At 45.4% G+C, this 22,624-nt stretch overlaps 1 protein-coding gene across 2 annotated transcripts; it reads left to right on the top strand.

Annotated features, from left to right (window-relative positions):
• The first annotated feature begins 806 nt into the window (after nucleotides 1-806).
• On the top strand, nucleotides 807-22,431 carry LOC109899278 (E3 ubiquitin-protein ligase RNF31). 2 transcript variants are annotated; one of them, XM_020494344.2, is made up of 24 exons: nucleotides 807-1,000; nucleotides 4,410-4,617; nucleotides 4,738-4,884; nucleotides 5,155-5,310; nucleotides 5,421-5,489; nucleotides 5,598-5,742; nucleotides 5,886-6,023; nucleotides 6,120-6,273; nucleotides 6,376-6,521; nucleotides 6,746-6,924; nucleotides 7,055-7,300; nucleotides 7,391-7,738; nucleotides 7,922-8,107; nucleotides 8,223-8,429; nucleotides 8,580-8,753; nucleotides 17,575-17,673; nucleotides 17,777-17,866; nucleotides 18,040-18,154; nucleotides 18,373-18,485; nucleotides 18,769-18,882; nucleotides 19,148-19,196; nucleotides 20,608-20,704; nucleotides 21,629-21,794; nucleotides 21,917-22,431. In XM_020494344.2, exons 2-24 carry the CDS (start codon nucleotides 4,417-4,419, stop codon nucleotides 21,962-21,964), a joined length of 3,387 nt encoding a protein of 1,128 aa, XP_020349933.1. In that variant the 5' UTR covers nucleotides 807-1,000; nucleotides 4,410-4,416; the 3' UTR covers nucleotides 21,965-22,431. The 2 variants fall into 2 exon arrangements, with proteins under 2 accessions (XP_020349933.1, XP_031692161.1); XM_031836301.1 differs by lacking the exon at nucleotides 807-1,000 and adding an exon at nucleotides 4,049-4,158.
• The last annotated feature ends 193 nt before the right edge of the window (nucleotides 22,432-22,624 follow it).

Here is a 22,624-nt window from a genome sequence, read left to right as displayed (position 1 = left end):
GATAAGATGAATTAGGTTAGTTACAACTGGGGTCGGAGTGAAAACCTACAGGAGGGTAGATCTCCAGGAACAGGGTTGGAGAGCCCTGATATAGGCCGTGCTTGACTTGGACTGAAATTGGTTCCAGTACTCATTTTGGGTGTCGGTAGTGTTTACATTTAGGCGCAGTAGCTCCACAATACTTTTGAACTAATGTTCTATAAGAGGAACCGGAGCTCAAGCAGTAGAACAACATGTGGTGCCAGTACTCAACACTCAATCACTGCATATATGTTAATAAATAAAAGCTTACACACAGAAGAGTTGAACTGGTCTTTAAGATAATTATTGAAAGCAGTCCAACCATGAAAAGTAATGTTTCTAAGAAATGTTTTTTAATTATTGTTATTATTTAACCTTTATTTAACTAGGCAAGTCAGTTTACAACAAATTATTATTTACAATGACCGCCCACACCGGCCAAACCTGGATGACGCTGGGCCAATTGTGTGCCGCCCTATGGGACTCCCAATCACTGCCGGTTGTGATACAGCCCGGAGAGCAAAACACTAAGATAGTGTTTTGTGTTCAGTTCCAAGAAGAATACTTGAACGGCAGTTTGTGGACTTCAGTTGTAAATTTGACTGTCGTAAAGAAAATGAAGTGTCCAAAACATGATTGATTGAGTGATTGATTTATAACAATGTAATAACAATGTTGTGAACTCAAGTCAGTGTATTACAGTAACTGATATATATGACCACTAGAGGGTAGTGTACCTCGAGGTTTAACCTACATACTACCCCCAAAGATTGTCTCCTTCAGTGCCGCCCCTCTCGATAACTTCCGCGTCAACTACATTTCTACTTTACTGTTGTTTTGACTTTATGCTTTTGAAGAAATGGTTCAGAAGACCGACGTGACTCTGGAAATGTAGCTACATTTTGCCTTTATATTTAAGTCTATTGGATTCATTAAGGACCTGGATCATAAAATACATCTGGAAACATTGAAGATTAAAGTAAGCACTGATCTGGCTGTCATTATACACTTTCGATTTCAATTTGCTAGCCAGTCATTTAGTAATAAATTAGTTGAAGCATGGTCAGATTAACACTTGCCGGCCAACTACATTTCCACTTCAATTTCAGTACATGTACTAACTGTAAAGTTTACAGCTATCTAGTGTCACTGTGTCATTTTGAGATAACAATAGCTAACTTCAATATACTTCAATCTTCACAGTAGAGAGAGTAACGTTAGCTACATAGACAGTACACTCAACTAGCAAGCTAGCTACATTGAAGACAGTACTAGGTCTACCTACAGTGCATTCGGAAAGTATTCAGACCCTTTGACTTTTTCCACATTTTGTTACACTACAGCCTAAAATTGATTAAATTGTTTCCCCCCTCATCAATCTACACACAATACCCCATAATGACAAAGCAAAAAAAAGTTGACATTTTTGCAAATGTAAAAAAAAACAACAACTCATAAACAAATCAAATCCAAATGTATTTGTCACATGCGCAACATACTTACCAACAATGCTGTTTTAAGAAAAATACGTACAAAAAATAAGAAATAAAAGTCACAAATAATTAAAGAGCAGCTGTAAAATAACAATAGCAAGGCTATATACAGGGGGTACCGGTACAGAGTCATTGTGCAGGGGCACCGGTTAGTCGATCTTATGGCTTGGGGGTAGAAGCTGTTTAGAAGCCTCTTGGATCTAGACTTGGCACTTCGATACTGCTTGCCGTGCGGTAGCAGAGAGAACACTCTATGACTATGGTGGCTGGAGTCTTTGACGATTTTTATGGCCTTCCTCTGACACCGCCTGGTATAGAGGTCCTGGATGGCAGGAAGCTTGGCATACACACTACTCTCTGTAGTGCCTTGCGCTCGGAGGCCGAGCAGTTGCCATACCAGGCAGTGATGCAACCCGTCAGGATGCTCCCGATGGTGCAGCTGTAGAACCTTTTGAGGATCTGAGGACCCATGCCAAACATTTTCTGTCTCCTGAGGTGGAATAGGTTTTGTAGTGCCCGCTTCACGGACCATGTTAGTTTGTTGGTGATGTGGACGCCAAGGAACTTGAAGCTCTCAACCTTCTCCACTTCAGCCCCGTCGATGAGAATGTGGGTGTGCTCGGTCCTCCTTTTCCTGTAGTCCACAATCATCTCCTTTATCTTGATCATGTTGAGGGAGAGGTTGTTGTTCTTGCACCACACGGTCAGGTCTCTGACCTCCTCCCTATAGGCTGTCTCATCGTTGTCGGTGATCAGGCAGGTGATCACTGTTGTGTCATCTGCAAACTTAATGATGGTGTTGGAGTCGTGCCTGGCCCTGCAGTCATGAGTGAACAGGGGGTACAGGAGGGGACTGAGCATGCACCCCTGAGGAGCCCCCGTGTTGAGGATCAGCGTGGCGGATGTGTTGTTACCTACCCTTACCATCTTGGGGCGGTCCATCAGGAAGTCCAGGATCCAGTTGCATAGGGAGGTGTTTAGTCCCAGGGTCCTTAGCTTAGTGATGAGCTTTGAGGGCTCTATGGCGTTGAACGCTGAGCTGTAGTCAATGAATAGCATTCTCACATAGGTGTTCCTTTTGAACAGGTGTGAAAAGGCAGTGTGGAGTGCAATAGAGATTGCATCATCTGTGGATCTGTTGGGGCGGTATGTGAATTGGAGAGGTCTAGGGTTTCTGGGATAATGGTGTTGATGTGAGCCATGACTAGCCTTTCAAAGTACTTCACGGCTACAGACGTTAGTGCTACGGGTCAGCAGTCATTTAGGCAGGTTACCTTAGTGTTCTTGGGCACAGGGACTATGGTGGTCTGCTTGAAACATGTTGGTATTACAGAATCAGACAGGGAGAGGTTGAAAATGTCAGTGAAGACACTTGCCAGTTGGTCAGAGCATGCTCGGAGTACACGTCCTGGTAATCCGTCTGGCCCTAAGGTCTTGTGAATGTTGACCTGTTTAAAGGGCTTACTCACATCGGCTGCGGAGATTTATATAAGTATTCAGAACCTTTACTCTGTACTTTGTTGAAGCACCTTTGGCAGCGATTACAGCCTTGAGTCTTCTTGGGTATGACGCTACATGCTTGGCACACCTGTATTTGGGGAGTTTCATCCTCTCAAGCTCTCAGCTATTTTCAGGTCTCTCCAGAGATGTTAGATCAGGTTCACTCAAGGACATTCAGAGACTTGTCCCGAAGCCACTCCTGCGTGGTCTTGGCCTTGTGCTTAGTGTTGTTGTCCTGTTGGAAGGTGAACCTATTCCCCAGTCTGAGGTCCTGAGTGCTCTGGAGCAGGTTTTCATCAAGGATCTCTCTGTACTTTGCTCGGTTCATCTTTCCCTTGATCCTGACTAGTCTCCCAGTCCCTGCCGCTGAAAAACATTCCCACAGCATGATGCTGCCACCACCATGCTTCACCGTAGGGATGGTGCCAGGTTTCCTCCAGACCTGACCCTTGGCATTCAGGCCTAAGAGTTCAACCTTGGTTTCATCAGACCAGAGAATCTTGTTTCTCATGGTCTGAGAATCTTTGGGTGCCTTTTGGCAAACTCCAAGCGGACTGTCATGTGCCTTTTACTGAGGAGTGGCCTCCATCTGGCCACTCTACCATAAAGGCCTGATTGGTGGAGTGCTGCAGAGATGGTTGTCCTTCTGGAAGGTTCTCCCAGCTACAGAGGAACTCTGTAGAGCTCTGTCAGAGTGACCATCAGGTTATTGGTCACTTCCCTGACCAAGGCCCTTCTCCCCCGATTGCTCAGTTGGCTGGGCGGCCAGCTCTAGAAAGAGTCTTGGTGGTTCCAAACTTTTTCCATTTAAGAATGATGGAGGCCACTTTGTTCTTGGAGCTCTTCAATGCTGCAGAATTCTTTTGTTACCCTTCCCCTGATCTGTGCCTCAACACTATCCTGTCTCGGAGCTCTACGGACAATTCCTTCAAACTCATGGCTTGGTTTTTGCTCTGACTGCGCTGTCAACTGTGGAACTTTATATAGACAGGTGTGTGCTTTTTTCAAATCATGTCCAATCGATTGAATCACAGGTGGACTCCAATCATGTTGTGGAAACATCTCAAGGATGATCAATGGAAACAGGATGCACCTGAGATCAATTTCGAGTCTCATAACGAGTCTGAATACTTATGTAAATAAGGTATTTCTGTTTTTGATTTTATAAATTTGCAAACATTTAGAAAAACCTGTTTTTGCTTTGTCATTATGGGGTATTGTGTGTAGATTGATGAGGAACATTTATTATTCAATCCATTTTAGAAAAAGGCTGTAATGTAACAAAATGTGGAAAAAGTCAAGGGGTCTGAATACTTTCCGAATGTATTGTATATCAGCCAACAATCCCAGCCCAGAGTTTACCATACTGTCCTTATTTATCTCTCTCTCCCCCAGAGTCTGAATGATGAGTACCCAGTCTGTCCCATTTGAGGAGGTGCGGAGGAGAGCTGAGTCCCTCCTATCCTCCTCAGGCTCTGCCCAGGTGGTAAAGGATGATGTCCAGGTCATGGCTATCATCCCCCTGTCCCTGTCTGACAAGTTTCACCACATCACAGCGCAGACCATGGTGACAGAGAACATCACAGGGCACAGAAGGCAAGAGGTGAGGCATGTTTTGACATTCAACTGTATTCCTTGTTTCACATTATGTGCCTCCTTACCGTCTTCACATAGCGATGCTCTCTTTCTCCCTGTCTGCCCTCCTGCTCCCCTCCCTCCACAGGTCCTAGAGTCTTTGGGTCGGCTAAGTAAAGCCTTGAGTATCCTGGAGAAGTATGGCTGTAACCTGACCAGCCCCAGCAGGCCCAGGTACTGGCGGAGCGTCAAACACAACAACCCTGTTTTCAGGACCACCGTGGACGAAATCAAGGTGAAGAGACAGACAGGCCTCTCTAAACCCTGTCAGGAACCCTATTCTTACAGTATAATGATTGACTTCCTTATGCGTAGTACAGATTACAGAGTCTGAAGGTCATCTCATCCATTGATTTCACTATGAATTGTCAGATGGTTGAAAAAGGGAGTGGATCAATAAGAGATGTTTAGAGTGCCTTAGTAGGTCATAGACCCACTGATATTAAAAGCATTTGAGTTGACTTTTTCACTCATTTGAGTCAATGGGCTGCTTTCTTTTCTACAGGGTGGCAAGTCAGTCCTATTTCTTTACGGTTACACCAATCAGCAGCCAGACGGGCTCAGCTTCCCTGATGATGTCACACATCCAGATGTTGAGAAGGTTGCTGCGGTGACCATTGAGGTCATGATCCTGCGCATGGAAATGGACATGCTCATCAAGGTGTGGAATCTATTTTTACATTTGTGTCATTCTCAATTTGAATATGACCACAAAGACATATTTCCATGTTTGCTCTGTTATGAGGTAATGTGTTGTTTTTTGCCTGTCAGGGTACACATGCTCACCCAGAAATGTACAGCAATATCCTCCCATCCCCTAATCTACAGAAGATAACCCAGGTCTGTGTAACATACAGTTGGTGGTTCATCGGTTCGTCTGTTTCGACCTCTACCTCTTTCTGGTTTTAGTGTTGTTATGCTGACTAATGGCTATTTGACTCTCCTCAGGATGAACCAGAGATGATGTCTGATGTGGTGGTCATTCCACTAGGAGAGGAGCACGGGGACAGGGGGAAAGACCTTCAGCCGCTATCTCCTCCACCCAAACATGCTACCAGTCCTGGACTAAGACATGTCCCCACCACTCCTACTGGTGAGACAAGCAGCCATTCCCTGTACCAGTCTACCTGTCACCTTGCTTTTAGCCCGCCAGCATTTATGTCATCTGGCCAATGTGTTGTCCTGTCAGCGGATGACAAACCCATTATTTCTTCTTTCTTTCTCTCTCTCTCAAAGATGGGATGTGTGATTTGTGCGGTGCCACTCCCTCTCTCCTCTGCCCGGCCTGTGGTTCTCTTCCTTTCTGTCAGTCATGTGACCTCGTCTACCACCACCACCCGTCCAGAGCCAATCACAGGAGAGATAGAATACAGGGTAAGATATGGGTCATAGCTTAGATTTCTTTGAATATTCCATCCTATCAATATGTAAAGTAACACTGATCATCTTTTTAACCCCCCCCCCCTGTAGATACCTGTATCCTCTGTGGTGTGTCCCAAGTCTCTGCCCATTGCTCCACCTGTTCTCAGAGGCTGTGTCTGGAGTGTGACAGACTGTACCATTCTCACCCTGACCGCGGGGGTCACAACAGGACAGTGGTTGCCAAACCAAAAAGAGCTTTAAGGTTAGACATTAGGAAGGGTTAATATTTTACTCCACGCGCGTGTACGCACTCACTCACACCAAATCACTTCTTCCTCTCACTCGCATTTCTTCACTTTTTCAGCCACTCTTTTTCCTTGTGGGAGTGTGCTCAGTGCACTACAGTCAACGAGGTGAAGGCCGTGCTGTGTGTGACCTGTGAACGACCCCGACTTGCCCTCGCTTCCCTTATAGTTCAGGAGGACCCGGGGCAACCGCCATCCAGTGCAGGTCACATTCCATATACACGTTTCAACTGATGAATAGTTTTCATGTGACGTTCATTAAAACAACATGTCAGTCACCTATCCTATCCTGTTTGAGGTGTTCACATCATCTGTGCCTCGATAGCATTGGTAATACATCAGTAATGTAATTATACAGACATAGCTAGAAACTCAGCTAGATCAATACCAGGTTATCTGTTTATCTAGTCTATCTGACCTCTCTCGTAGAATGGCAGTGTAAGAGCTGTACTGTCGTGAACCAGGGCAGCAGTATACTGTGTGAGGTGTGTGAGCGCCCCCGTCTGGCCACCCGTCCCTCTATCACGCCAGTACTCCCCAGTACTCCAGTACTCCCCAGTACTCCAGTACTCTCCATGCAAGGACCCACGTCAGATAACGAAACAGAGGTTTGACCCCCCCAGTGGTTTAAATACTCTCTACAATTGGAATGCTCTGTGAGACATAATCATTCCAGCGTATCTTTTCTGTTTTAATCTTTCACTTCCCCCCTCCCATGCTGTCTCTCTCGCTCTTTAGTGGATGTGTCAGTTCTGCACCTATGTGAACTCTCAGCCTGTAGTGGTTTGTGAGATGTGCAACTTGCTGTGTAAAGACCCTGCAGGCACCAGCCTCAAGTCCCTCCCCCTGCAGTCTCCGATCAAAGACTTAGCCTCACCTTCTACGCCCCAACTCCATCCCCAGATCCCTCCCAGGGTGAACATCGACATCAAGAGACAGAACCTGATGAGGGATGAAGGGCTGAAACTTGTCCATCAAATACGAGTAGGTGGAGTACAAATGGACACAATGTGAATTAAAACCAGATTAACTGCTACTATATGTTCTAACTTTTAACCTAATGTTCTTCCTCAGGAGGGAGAGAAAAATGGAGTGGGCCCAGAGGAGGTCTACGCAGCCCTTTGCGTTTCCGGAGGCAGCAACGTCAACCCCTGCGATTGGCTGAAATCAGAGCTGCCCCACCTACTGGATGAGATCTGTGCCATGGCGGCTTCGGCTGCTTTGCAGAACTACAAAGCAGGGGTTTCTGGGCCGCAGGATAACACCGAGCGGGATGGAGGTTCGACAGAGCAGCAGAGTCCCAGTGTGCTGCTGGGTGAGGGGGTGCGGCTGTCCAGGGTTGAGGCCAAGCAGGCATGGCTGGCAGCAGGAGGCGACACTGAGAGAGCAGTCCGTCAGCTGCTCAGAGACAGAGAGGTCAAGGTGAGAACCAGACATGTCACCTGACCCAAATGGTCACTCTAGACAGATATGACTAAATACTTTTGCTATCAACTCAAGTAAACCAAGATCTTAGAGTTTACTGAGTTTGTCTGTTTAAGCCTATATGCAAAGTACATCCACTGCAGTATCCAGTCCAACTGCGTCTGTCTCTGGTGTGTGTAGATGCGCGAGCTGCGTTCTCTGGGTTTCCGGGAGGCGTCCCAGTGTGAGGAGGCTCTGCGTCTGAGTGGAGGAGAGGTGCAGGGGGCTCTGTCCGTGCTGCAGCGGCCCCTCCTGGAGCCCTTCCACCAGCGCATCTGGAGCGACCAGCCAGTGGCCCCTATCGATGCAAAGAGCCCCGACAAACAGGTGTGTGTGTACACGAGAGCCAGCAGAACTCAATGAACTACATTTTTCAAGACCACACACACAAAACAAATAACCTGATTGTTAATCACCATGAACCTACATTGTGTTACCTAAGCGGATGTGCAGGCGCCTGCTGGCGTTGTACGAGCTGCCCAGCTGGGGGCGCTGTGAGCTGGCCCTGTCTCTACTCCAGGAGCCTGATGCACAGTACTCCCTGGAAGACGTCATCCAGGCCGTCAAGGAGTCCCAGGACAGGGAGTTCCTCCGCCGCCTTCTCAACAAGGAGTGTCCCTGCTGCCTCAGCATCTTCCCCCACAGCAAGGTGGGCTGCTAGGGCTCTGTCTTTGCCTTGGGGTGGATGATGAGCTCTTATTACCTCCTCCCTGTATCTGTATTGCCTTGTCAGTCAATAGTCCTATGGACTTGAAATTGTTCCTTTTTATCCTGTATGAATTCTCTGTACCTCTCACAGATGCAGTCCCTGACCTCGTGTCAGTGCTCGGTGTGCCACGACTGTTTCACGCAGCACTTCACCATCGCTGTAAGAGACAAACACATCAGAGACATGGTGTGTCCCGTGTGCGCAGGACCAGACATCAACGACCCCGAGCACCTGGACAGCTACTTCTTCACCCTGGACATCCAGGTACATACTATAGAAAGAAAGATTTAGAGATACAAGGGAGGAAGGATATTTTCTACATTTGACATTTTTACATTTAGCAGACACTCTTATTACAGTAGTGCATTCATCTTAAGATAGCTAGGTGGGACAACCACATCACAGGCATAGTAAGTACATTTTCCCTCAATAAAGTAGCTATCAGCAAAGTCAGTGCTAGTAGGGGGGAAAAGTTAAGTGTGAGTGTTAGTTTTTTTTTGGGGGGGGGGGAGGAGTGGTGCAGTGGGATTATTTAAGATACTCTTTGAGAGGTAGCGTTTCAGATGTTTTATGAAGATGGGCAGGGATTTATGAAGCTGGTTCTACCATTGGGGTGCCAGGACAGAGAAGAGCTTGGACTGGGCTGAGCAGAGTACTTGGGTTGGGGTATAGGGTTTGAACGAGCCTGAAGGTAGGAAGGTGCTGTTCCATAGGTAAGCACCATGGTATTGTAGTGGACTCGAGCTTTGACTGGAAGCCAGTGGTGTGTGCGAAGGAGCGGGGTGACATGGGAAAATTTGGGTAGGTTGAACACAAAGCGGGCTGCATCGTTCTGGAGAAATTGCAGGGGCCTGATGGCACCAATGGGGAGCCCAGCCACCGAGTTGCAGTAGTCCAGACGAGAGATGACAAGTGCCTGGATTAGGACCTGCATCGCTTCCTGTGTGAGGTAGGGTTGTACTCTACAGATGTTGTAGAGCACGAACCTGCAGGAGCGAGTCACAGCGTTGGTGTTTGCAGAGAACAACAGGGTGTTGTCCAGGGTCAAGCCAAGGTTTTTTGCACTCCGGAAGGGGGACCCTGTGGAGTTGTCAACCGTGAAGGAGAGGCCTTGGAGCGGGCAGGCCTTCCCCGGGAGGAAGAGCAGCTCCATTTTGTCGAGGTTGAGCTTGAGGTAGCGGGCCGACATCCAAGCTGAGATATTTGCTAGGCATGCAGAGAGGAGGACTGCCTTGAGAGGAACTGTCGTGAGATTAGTCGGCAAACAGCCTCTAGTATAGATGAGGTCAAGCGTATTGCCTGCCACATGGGGGGGGGGGGGGGATTGGGAAAGGGTGAGGTCAAAAGAGGTAAGAAAGGGAAAGAAATTAATCGAAGGCAGATGTCGGGAGGTTGAAGTCACCCAGTACCAAGAACGGTGAGCCATCTTCAGGAAAATAGTTTATCAAGGTGTCAAGCTCATTGAGGAACTCTCTAAGGGCACCTGGTGGGCAATACAGTAGATGACAATAATCTTAAACTTGAGTGGACAAGTGACAGTGACAGCATATAATTCAAATAAGGAGATGGACAGGTGAGAGAGGGAGAAAAGAGAAAATCTCTATTTAGGATGAATGAGTAGCTTTGTGCCACCATCGCAACGACCAGATTCTGTCAGGCTATGAGAGAAAACATAGTCAGATGAAGAGAGAGCAGCTGGAGTAGCAGTGTTCACTGTGGTGATGTTTCCATCAGGGCCAAAAAGTCTAGGGACTGAATAAAGGGCAGCATAGGCTGAGATTAACTTGGTGATCTTTACCGCAGATCAGCAGTTCCAAACGCTGCCGGAAACCAGGAATTCCACATGGGTTGTGCGTGCAGGGTACACTAAATTAGAATGGTTGCAGCCAAGGGATGGGGAGAGTCTGTAAAGCCTACAGGGAGAGGAGCAAACTGGGATAGAAAACACATAGTTGCCAAAACTACAAAATTGTTTTGCTGACGACACCGCCGCTGACTGATGACCAAAACAACAGTCACAAATTGCCCTGCCCCTTCATCCTGGTTGATGTGTCAACAATCATCTGCAAGTTATGAGCAGTGAGCAGTTCACACACCAAGTAGGCTACTGGGGAGAGGCAGCACCTAAAGTAGATGGCCCTAGCTAGCAAAAAAAACAGTACTAGACAGCAACATATTAAAGGGATTACTTGATGCCCTTTATCTACTTCCACATAGTCAGATTAATTTGTGGATACTGTGTCCAGTATGAACGAAGTTGGAGGTAGTTTCGCTAGACAATGCACTGGAAGTCTATGGGAATCTGCAAGCATGCTAGTACAGTTGAAGTCTGAAGTTTACATACACCTTAGCCAAATACATTTAAACTCAGTTTTTCACAATTCCTGACATTTAATCCTAGTAAAGAACCCTGTTTTAGGTGAGTTAGGATCACCACTTTATTTTAAGAATGTGAAATGTCAGAATAATAGTAGCGAGAATTATTTATTTCAGCTTTTATTTCTTTCATCACATTCCCAGTGGGTCAGAAGTTTACATACACTCAATTAGTATTTCAAATCAAATCAAATCAAATTTATTTATATAGCCCTTCGTACATCAGCTGATATCTCAAAGTGCTGTACAGAAACCCAGCCTAAAACCCCAAACAGCAAGCAATGCAGGTGTAGAAGCACGGTGGCTAGGAAAAACTCCCTAGAAAGGCCAATACCTAGGAAGAAACCTAGAGAGGAACCAGGCTATGTGGGGTGGCCAGTCCTCTTCTGGCTGTGCCGGGTGGAGATTATAACAGAACATGGCCAAGATGTTCAAATGTTCATAAATGACCAGCATGGTCGAATAATAATAAGGCAGAACAGTTGAAACTAGAGCAGCAGCACAGTCAGGTGGAAGTTGAAACTGGAGCAGCAGCATGGCCAGGTGGATTGGGGACAGCAAGGAGTCATCATGTCAGGTAGTCCTGGGGCATGGTCCTAGGGCTCAGGTCCTCCGAGAGAGAGAAAGAAAGAGAGAAGGAGAGAATTAGAGAACGCACACTTATATTCACACAGGACACCGAATAGGACAGGAGAAGTACTCCAGATATAACAAACTGACCCCAGCCCCCCGACACATAAACTACTGCAGCATAAATACTGGAGGCTGAGACAGGAGGGGTCAGGAGACACTGTGGCCCCATCCGAGGACACCCCCGGACAGGGCCAAACAGGAAGGATATAACCCCACCCACTTTGCCAAAGCACAGCCCCCACACCACTAGAGGGATATCTTCAACCACCAACTTACCATCCTGAGACAAGGCTGAGTATAGCCCACAAAGATCTCCGCCACGGCACAACCCAAGGGGGGGGGCGCCAACCCAGACAGGATGACCACAACAGTGAATCAACCCACTCAGGTGACGCACCCCCTCCAGGGACGGCATGAGAGAGCCCCAGCAAGCCAGTGACTCAGCCCCTGTAATAGGGTTAGAGGCAGAGAATCCCAGTGGAAAGAGGGGAACCGGCCAGGCAGAGACAGCAAGGGCGGTTCGTTGCTCCAGAGCCTTTCCGTTCACCTTCCCACTCCTGGGCCAGACTACACTCAATCATATGACCCACTGAAGAGATGAGTCTTCAGTAAAGACTTAAAGGTTGAGACCGAGTTTGCGTCTCTGACATGGGTAGGCAGACCGTTCCATAAAAATGGAGCTCTATAGGAGAAAGCCCTGCCTCCAGCTGTTTGCTTAGAAATTCTAGGGACAATTAGGAGGCCTGCGTCTTGTGACCGTAGCGTACGTGTAGGTATGTACGGCAGGACCAAATCAGAGAGATAGGTAGGAGCAAGCCCATGTAATGCTTTGTAGGTTAGCAGTAAAACCTTGAAATCAGCCCTTGCTTTGACAGGAAGCCAGTGTAGAGAGGCTAGCACTGGAGTAATATGATCAAATTTTTTGGTTCTAGTCAGGATTCTAGCAGCCGTATTTAGCACTAACTGAAGTTTATTTAGTGCTTTATCCGGGTAGCCGGAAAATAGAGCATTGCAGTAGTCTAACCTAGAAGTGACAAAAGCATGGATTAATTTTTCTGCATCATTTTTGGACAGAAAGTTTCTGATTTTTGCAATGTTACGTAGATGGAAAAAAGCTGTCCTCTAAATGGTCTTGATATGTTCTTCAAAAGAGAGATCAGGGTCCAGAGTAACGCCGAGGTCCTTCACAGTTTTATTTGAGACGACTGTACAACCATTAAGATTAATTGTCAGATTCAACAGAAGATCTCTTTGTTTCTTGGGACCTAGAACAAGCATCTCTGTTTTGTCAGAGTTTAATAGTAGAAAGTTTGCAGCCATCCACTTCCTTATGTCTGAAACACATGCTTCTAGCGAGGGCAATTTTGGGGCTTCACCATGTTTCATTGAAATGTACAGCTGTGTGTCATCCGCATAGCAGTGAAAGTTTACATTATGTTTTCGAATAACATCCCCAAGAGGTAAAATATATAGTGAAAACAATAGTGGTCCTAAAACGGAACCTTGAGGAACACCGAAATGTACAGTTGATTTGTCAGAGGACAAACCATTCACAGAGACAAACTGATATCTTTCCGACAGATAAGATCTAAACCAGGCCAGAACATGTCCGTGTAGACCAATTTGGGTTTCCAATCTCTCCAAAAGAATGTGGTGATCGATGGTATCAAAAGCAGCACTAAGGTCTAGGAGCACGAGGACAGATGCAGAGCCTCGGTCCGATGCCATTAAAATGTCATTTACCACCTTCACAAGTGCCGTCTCAGTGCTATGATGGGGTCTAAAACCAGACTGAAGCATTTCGTATACATTGTTTGTCTTCAGGAAGGCAGTGAGTTGCTGCGCAACAGCCTTCTCTAAAATTTTTGAGAGGAATGGAAGATTCGATATAGGCCGATAGTTTTTTATATTTTCTGGGTCAAGGTTTGGCTTTTTCAAGAGAGGCTTTATTACTGCCACTTTTAGTGAGTTTGGTACACATCCAGTGGATAGAGAGCCGTTTATTATGTTCAACATAGGAGGGCCAAGCACAGGAAGCAGCTCTTTCAGTAGTTTAGTTGGAATAGGGTCCAGTATGCAGCTTGAAGGTTTAGAGGCCATGATTATTTTCATCATTGTGTCAAGAGATATAGTACTAAAACACTTGAGCGTCTCTCTTGATCCTAGGTCCTGGCAGAGTTGTGCAGACTCAGGACAACTGAGGTTTGGAGGAATACGCAGGTTTAAAGAGGAGTCCGTAATTTGCTTTCTAATAATCATAATCTTTTCCTCAAAGAAGTTAATGAATTTATCACTGCTAAAGTGAAAGTCATCCTCTCTTGGGGAATGCTGCTTTTTAGTTAGCTTTGCGACAGTATTAAAAAGGAATTTCGGATTGTTCTTATTTTCCTCAATTAAGTTAGAAAAATAGGATGATCGAGCAGCAGTAAGGGCTCTACGGTACTGCACGGTACCGTCCTTCCAAGCTAGTCGGAAGACTTCCAGTTTGGTGTGGCGCCATTTCCGTTCCAATTTTCTGGAAGCTTGCTTCAGAGCTCGGGTATTTTCTGTGTACCAGGGAGCTAGTTTCTTATGAGACATTTTTTTAGTTTTTAGGGGTGCAACTGCATCTAGGGTATTGCGCAAGGTTAGATTGAGATCCTCAGTTAGGTGGTTAACTGATTTTTGTCCTCTGGCGTCCTTGGGTAGGCAGAGGGAGTCTGGAAGGGCATCAAGGAATCTTTGTGTTGTCTGTGAATTTATAGCACGACTTTTGATGTTCCTTGGTTGGGGTCTAAGCAGATTATTTGTTGCAATTGCAAACGTAATAAAATGGTGGTCCGATAGTCCAGGATTATGAGGAAAAACATTAAGATCCACCACATTTATTCCATGGGACAAAACTAGGTCCAGCGTATGACTGTGACAGTGAGTGGGTCCAGAGACATGTTGGACAAAACCCACTGAGTCGATGATGGCTCCGAAAGCCTTTTGAAAGTATTTGGTAGCATTGACTTTAAATTGTTTAATTTGGGTCAAACGTTTCAGGTAGCCTTCCACAAGCCTCCCACAATAAGTTGGGTGAATTTTGGCCCATTCCTCCTGACAGAGCTGGTGTAACTGAGTCAGGTTTGTTGGCCTCCTTGCTCACACACGCTTTTTCAGTTCTGCCTACAAATGTTCTATGGAATTGAGGACAGGGCTTTAGGATGGCCACTCTAATACCTTGACTTTGTTGTCCTTAAGCCATTTTGCCACAACTTTGGAAGTATGCTTGGGGCCATTGTCCATTTGGAAGACCCATTTGCGACCAAGCTTTAACTTCCTGACTGATGTCTTGAGACGTTGCTTCAATATATCCACGTAATTTTCCTATCTCATGATGCCATCTATTTTGTGAAGTACACCAGTCCCTCCTGCAGCAAAGCACCCCCACAACACAATGCTGCCACTCCCGTGCTTCAAGGTTAGGATGGTGTTCTTTGGCTTGCAAGCCTCCCCCTTTTCCCTCCAAACATAATGGTTATTATGGCCAAACAGTTCTATTTTTGTTTCATCAGACCAGAGGACATTTCTCCAAAAAGTACGATCTTTGTCCCCATGTGCAGTTGCAAACCATAGTCTGGATTTTTTATGGTGGTTTTAGAGCAGTGGCGTCTTCCTTGCTGAGCGGCCTTTCAGGTTATGTCGATATAGGACTCGTTTTACTTTTGTACCCGTTTCCTCCAGCATCTTCACAAGGTTCTTTGCTGTTGTTTTGGGATGGATTTGCACATTTCACACCAAAGTACGTTTATCTCTAGGACACAGAACGCATCTCCTTCCTGAGCGGTATGATGGCTACGTGGTCCCATGGTGTTTATACTTGCGTACTATTGTTTGTACAGATGAACGTGGTACCTTCAGGCATTTGGGAATTGCTCCCAAGGATGAACCAGACTTGTGGGGGTCTACAATTTTTTTTGAGAGGTCTTGGCTGATTTCTTTTGATTTTCCAATGATGTCAAGCAAAGAGGCACTGAGTTTGAAGGTAGGCCTTGAAGTACATCCACAGGTACACCTCCAATTGGCTCAAATGTTGTCAGTTAGCCTATCAGCAGCTAGCCATGGCATAATTTTCTGGAATTTTCCAATCTGTTTAAAGGCACAGTCAACTTAGTGTATGTAAACTTGTGACCCACTGGAATTGTGATACAGTGAATTGTAAGTGAAATTATCTGTCTGTAAACAATTGTTGGAAAAAGTAGATGTAGACAAAGTAGATGTCCTAACTGACTTGCCAAAACTATAGTTTGTTAACAAGACATTTGTGGAGTGGTTGAAAAACAAGTTTTAATGACTCCAACCTAAGTGTATGTAAACTGCTGTCTGCTGGCCGGACCTCTGGCAGTCTCTATGGGGGTGCCACAGGGTTCAATTCTTGGACCGACTCTCTTCTCTGTATACATCAATGAGGTCGCTCTTGCTGCTGGTGAGTCCCTGATCCACCTCTACGCAGACGACACCATTCTGTATACTTCCGGCCCTTCTTTGGACACTGTGTTAACAACCCTCCAGGCAAGCTTCAATGCCATACAACTCTCCTTCCGTGGCCTCCAATTGCTCTTAAATACAAGTAAAACTAAATGCATGCTCTTCAACCGATCGCTACCTGCACCTACCCGCCTGTCCAACATCACTACTCTGGACGGCTCTGACTTAGAATACGTGGACAACTACAAATACTTAGGTGTCTGGTTAGACTGTAAACTCTCCTTCCAGACCCATATCAAACATCTCCAATCCAAAGTTAAATCTAGAATTGGCTTCCTATTTCGCAACAAAGCATCCTTCACTCATGCTGCCAAACATACCCTTGTAAAACTGACCATCCTACCAATCCTCGACTTTGGCGATGTCATTTACAAAATAGCCTCCAATACCCTACTCAACAAATTGGATGCAGTCTATCACAGTGCAATCCGTTTTATCACCAAAGCCCCATATACTACCCACCATTGCGACCTGTACGCTCTCGTTGGCTGGCCCTCGCTTCATACTCGTCGCCAAACCCACTGGCTCCATGTCATCTACAAGACCCTGCTAGGTAAAGTCCCCCCTTATCTCAGCTCGCTGGTCACCATAGCATCTCCCACCTGTAGCACACGCTCCAGCAGGTATATCTCTCTAGTCACCCCCAAAACCAATTCTTTCTTTGGCCGCCTCTCCTTCCAGTTCTCTGCTGCCAATGACTGGAACGAACTACAAAAATCTCTGAAACTGGAAACACTTATCTCCCTCACTAGCTTTAAGCACCAACTGTCAGAGCAGCTCACAGATTACTGCACCTGTACATAGCCCACCTATAATTTAGCCCAAACAACTACCTCTTTCCCAACTGTATTTAATTTTAATTTATTTATTTATTTTGCTCCTTTGCACCCCATTATTTTTTTATTTCTACTTTGCACATTCTTCCATTGCAAAACTACCATTCCAGTATTTTACTTGCTATATTGTATTTACTTTGCCATCATGGCCTTTTTTGCCTTTACCTCCCTTCTCACCTCATTTGCTCACATTGTATATAGACTTGTTTATACTGCATTATTGACTGTATGTTTGTTTTTACTCCATGTGTAACTCTGTGTCGTTTTATCTGTCGAACTGCTTTGCTTTATCTTGGCCAGGTCGCAATTGTAAATGAGAACTTGTTCTCAACTTGCCTACCTGGTTAAATAAAGGTAAAATAAAATAAATAAATAAATAAAAACTTCCGACTTCAACTGTATATATCCATAGACTTCCAGCCATTGTGCTAATGCTAGTTGGCATTGGCTCTTGAAACGACTTCTTCTTCCTTTATACTGGACACAGAGACATACAAGTGGTATCCACAAGTTCATCTGACTCTGGGGAAGTAGATAGATGGCCCATTGTCAAAATCCCAAAGTATCAATTTAAGACAAAAAAAAATCCCTGTTTGACATTTCTGGAATTTTGCAACCCTATTACGGATATAGGCAGATGGAAATGGGGAGATCATGTGTTGCTGAAGCTTGTGCTATATAGCTTGTGTTATATGGTTATTACATAGTTATTGATGTTGTGTGTTTAGCTGCGAGACTGTCTGGATCGTGAGGTGTACGAGCTCTTCCACAAGAAGCTGACGGAGCATGCGCTGATGAAGGACCCCATGTTCCTGTGGTGTTGTCACGTGAGTGGGTTTCTAACCATCTCCATCACATATAAAGTTACTTCTCTACTGAACTTTTCACCCACCCACCCCTCTCTTCTCTTCTCCTCTCCTCCCTCCTCAGTGCACCTTTGGGTTTATCTATGATGGAAACCAGTTCAAAGTCACCTGTCCCACGTGTATGAAGAGCTTTTGCAACCAATGCAAAAAGCCTGTAAGTACAAAAGATGCATGTTGCTGCCTTGCCTGCCATCTATTGTGTCATTTCATAGCTACATGTATGTGGAACCTAAATAATGATGCCTGTCTCTCTCTCCATCTTTCTTTCTCCTTCTCCCCATCTCTCTCACACTCTCTCGCACCCCTCCCCCTCTCTCTCTGTGTCAGTGGGAAGCTCAGCACCAAGATGTATCCTGTGAGCAGTTCCAGTTGTGGAAGAGAGAGAACGACCCTGACTACCAGAGACAGGGGCTGGCCGGGTTCCTGCGGGACAACGGCATCAGTGAGTCAGTCAGCCTAAACAGCCTGCAGTTATTGGCCCATATTCACAAAGAGTTTTAGAGTAGGTGCTGATCTAGGATCAGATTTCCCTTTTAGATCACAATAAATAAGATTATATGGACAGACAGGACCTGATCCTAGATCACACAATGCCATCTCACCACCATCATCACTATTATAACACCATGATGTGGTCCTTCTTCTCATCTCTCTCCATAGCCTGTCCTCACTGCAGGTTCCAGTATGCCTTGACCAAAGGGGGCTGCATGCACTTCAGCTGCTCCCAATGCAGATACCAGTTCTGCAGCGGCTGCAACAATCCCTTCCACACTGTAAGTCACGCATTTGGTTACTGTACCACCAACTGAATTGTGCTCTGCCCGGAGTACCCTTCAAGTACCCCTGTGCATTTTACCAGTAGGCCTATGGTCTCATGAATCTTCTCAAGTACCCCCTGGTTAGGAACCACTGATCTAGTACAGAATGTCTTACTAAATAGATTCAGTAAGAGGGAAGGATCTCTCTTTCTGCCAGGGCTTTCTCATCCTCCATCCTCATGTCTGTTTCCTTTCTCTCTTTCTCACCCCTTTCCCTCCCTCCACTTCTCTCTGTCAGACGGCGTGTAAGACAATCCAGTGTAAAATCACAGGTCTCCATGCTCATCACCCACGAGACTGTCTCTTCTACCTCAGGGACTGGGAGCCTGTCAGACTACAGGCCCTGCTGCAGGTACAGAGACAAGAAATGTTCTGGGAACGTTACAGGGGAAATGTTCGGGGAACTTTACAGACTGGATGTTCTGGGAACGTTACAGGGGAAATGTTCGGGGAACTTTACAGACTGGATGTTCTGGGAACATGACAAAGGGAATGTTCGGGTAACGTAACAGACTGAATGTTCTGTGAACGTTACATGGGAAATGTTCTGGGAACATTACAGGGCTGTCATTTCAATGTTATGTTTCTGAGGTGAGGTGTTTGTATTTTGTCCACAGAGGAATGCTGTTGTGTTCAACACAGACCCCCCTAATGGGACTCAGACTGGTGAGAGTGACCTCCTGTTTATCCTCACTTACAGCGCATTCAGAAAGTATTCAGACCCCTTTTCCACATTTTGTTACATTACAGCCTTATTCTAAAATAAAAAAAATTTCCCCTCATCAATCTACACACAATGCCCCATAATGAAAAATCATTTTTTTTTGGCAAATTCCTCAAGTAGCCTCAAGTAATGATGCTACAAGCTTGGCACACTTGTATTTGGGGAGATCCCTTCAAGCTCTGTCAGGTTGGATGGGGAGCGTCGCTGCACAGCTATTTTCAGGTCTCTCCAGAGATGTTAGATCGGGTTCAAGTCCGGCCTCTAGCTGGGCCACTCAAGGACATTCAAAGACTTGTCCCGAAGCCACTCCTGCGTTTTCTTGGCTATGTGCCCTATGGTTGTTGTCCTGTTGGAAGGTAAACCTTTGCCCCAGTCTAAGGACCTGAGCGCCCTGGAGCAGGTTTTTTATCACGGAAACCTCTGTACTCCGTACATCTTTCCCTTGATCCTGACTAGTCTCCAAGTCCCTGCCACTGAAAAACATCCCCACAGCATGATGCTACCTCCACCATGCTTCACCGTAGGGATGGTGCCAGGTTTCTTCCAGATGTGACACTTGGCATTCAGGCCAAACAGTTCAATCTTGGTTTCATCCGACCAGAGAATCTTATTTCTCATGGTCTGAGAGTCCTTTTGGCAAACTCCAACCAGGCTGTCATGTGCCTTTTACTGAGGAGTGGCTTCCATCTGGCCTTCTCCCCCGATTGCTCAGTTTGGCAGGGCAGCCAGCTCTAGGAAGAGTCTTGGTGGTTCCAAACTTCCTCCATTTAAGAACAATGGAGGCCATTGTATTCTTAGGGACCTTCAATTCTGCAGAAATGTTTTGGTACCCTTCCCCAGATCTGTGACTTGACACTATCCTGTTCTTGGAGCTTTACGTACAATTCCTTCAACCTCATGGCTTGGTTTTTGCTCTGACATGCACTGTCAACTGTGGGACCTTTATATAGACAGGTGTGTGCTTTTCTAAGTCATGTCCAATCAATTTAATTTACCACAGGTGTGTCCAATTAAGTTGTAGAAACATTTCAAGGATGATCGATGGAAACAGGATTCACCTGAGCTCAATTTTGAGTCTCATAGCAAAGGGTCTGAATACTTATGTAAATAAGGTTTGTTTTTAATTTTTTGTAAATGTGCAAAAATGGCTAAAATCCTGTTTTTGCTTTGCCATTATGTGTAGATTGATGAGGAAAATGTTTTAGTTAATCCATTTTAGAATAAGGCTGTAACGTAACAAAATGTGGATAAAGTCAAGGGGTCTGAATACTTTCAGAATGCACTTTATATGAGAACTTTAGTATTTTTTTTATCTTTCTGCCCATACTTTCAATTTATCTTTCTGTGACTCAGACACATGTGGAGTGATGGAGCAGAAGGATGAGGGAGGTCAGCAGATTGACTCACCCTGTGGAGTCCAAACTCAGCCAGGAGAAGCTGGACTCTGCGAGTGAGTCACACACACACACACACACACACAATACCTAATTGTTTGTTATTTGTGCACTACCACACACATACCCTGTGGGTTTAATTGTATTGAAGACATGCCATGAGAAGTTCATGATATTCACTTTTAAACAACCTTTGTTGGCTGTTAGGCTGTTCTTGCTTTGTCTCCGTTTGTGGTCATTGTTCTCACTATGTCTGTCTCTGTGTGGTCATTGTTCTCACTATGTCTGTCTCTGTGTGGCCATTGTTCTCACTATGTCTGTCTCTGTGTGGCCATTGTTCTCACTATGTCTGTCTCTGTGTGGTCATTGTTCTCACTATGTCTGTCTCTGTGTGGCCATTGTTCTCACTATGTCTGTCTCTGTGTGGCCATTGTTCTCACTATGTCTGTCTCTGTGTGGCCATTGTTCTCACTATGTCTGTCTCTGTGTGGCCATTGTTCTCACTATGTCTGTCTCTGTGTGGTCATTGTTCTCACTATGTCTGTCTCTGTGTGGCCATTGTTCTCACTATGTCTGTCTCTGTGTGGCCATTGTTCTCACTATGTCTGTCTCTGTGTGGTCATTGTTCTCACTATGTCTGTCTCTGTGTGGTCATTGTTCTCACTATGTCTGTCTCTGTGTGGCCATTGTTCTCACTATGTCTGTCTCTGTGTGGCCATTGTTCTCACTATGTCTGTCTCTGTGTGGTCATTGTTCTCACTGTGTCTGTCTCTGTGTGGTCATTGTTCTCACTATGTCTGTCTCTGTGTGGCCATTGTTCTCACTATGTCTGTCTCTGTGTGGCCATTGTTCTCACTATGTCTGTCTCTGTGTGGCCATTGTTCTCACTATGTCTGTCTCTGTGTGGCCATTGTTCTCACTATGTCTGTCTCTGTGTGGCCATTGTTCTCACTATGTCTGTCTCTGTGTGGCCATTGCAGTAAACACTACAGAGAGTACCTGGTTAGTCTCATTAACGGACACACCCTGGATCCCGCTCTTGTCTATGACCAACAAGAGGTGACAGTTGCCTGCAGGAGGTACCAGGTGGAGGAGCAACAAGGGGAGGGGGAGGACGACCGGGTGTACCAGGATCGACTGCTGAAGGTCAGTCATCCATCACTCAGTTAGGCTTGTGGCCTCGCTGGAAGTTTGCACTAAATCTTCATTTTGTGTCGTGTTTTTGTGGTTCAGATTGTGTGAAAGTGTATACAACTCTTTCTTTACAGAAACTGATGGAAGTTCCACTTGGAGAAAGGGTTCCTCTGATGAGATGAAAACTGGTTAATAAAATATTTTAAATCATTCTAAGGAAAGTACAGGTATCCTATTTGCAAACAGCATGAAGTGAAGGAGTCAGGTTTCAAACCTCTCACCACATAGCATTACCAACCAACCTGCTATATTACATCTCATTGAAGTTTAACATGTTTTGTTCTTCACATGCTTCATTAGATTTATGACATCTACAGTTACTAGTATCAAAATTCCTCTCTGTAAGGATACAGTTGCAAAGACAGACTGACAAGACAGGCTAATCAACAACTCTTTGTTTATTTTTTATTAAAGATATAAAATATATTTTCAATATGTCACTAAACAATTTAAGAAATAATCAGAAGGTGTTTGTCAACTTAAACATGACAGTCTATATTGTGAGATATTTTCAAAGTGTAAATGCAGGGTATACCATGTAATAAATAGGCTACTCGTGCAATAAAGTATTTTATTGATTTGAAAATGACTTTTATGACAGATCTCATTTTTCTATTCTCAATTGCTGTCTCTGGGGGTGCGTTCCAAACACGTAAAGTCCACTTACCCTCACCTATTGCCCTTGGGGGAATCCCCGCAGCCATGTTTGCTGTCAGTCCAAACAATTAGCCAAGCAAGGGAAGTTGACAATGTAAGACCCTCAGCCCTCGTTTGTGATCGAG

The sequence above is a fragment of the Oncorhynchus kisutch genome, linkage group LG11, assembly GCF_002021735.2.
Source record: "Oncorhynchus kisutch isolate 150728-3 linkage group LG11, Okis_V2, whole genome shotgun sequence".
Taxonomy (NCBI): Eukaryota; Metazoa; Chordata; class Actinopteri; order Salmoniformes; family Salmonidae; genus Oncorhynchus; species Oncorhynchus kisutch.
The sequence above is the reverse complement of the archived record's forward strand: the minus strand, read 5'-3'. Positions and strand labels throughout refer to the sequence as shown.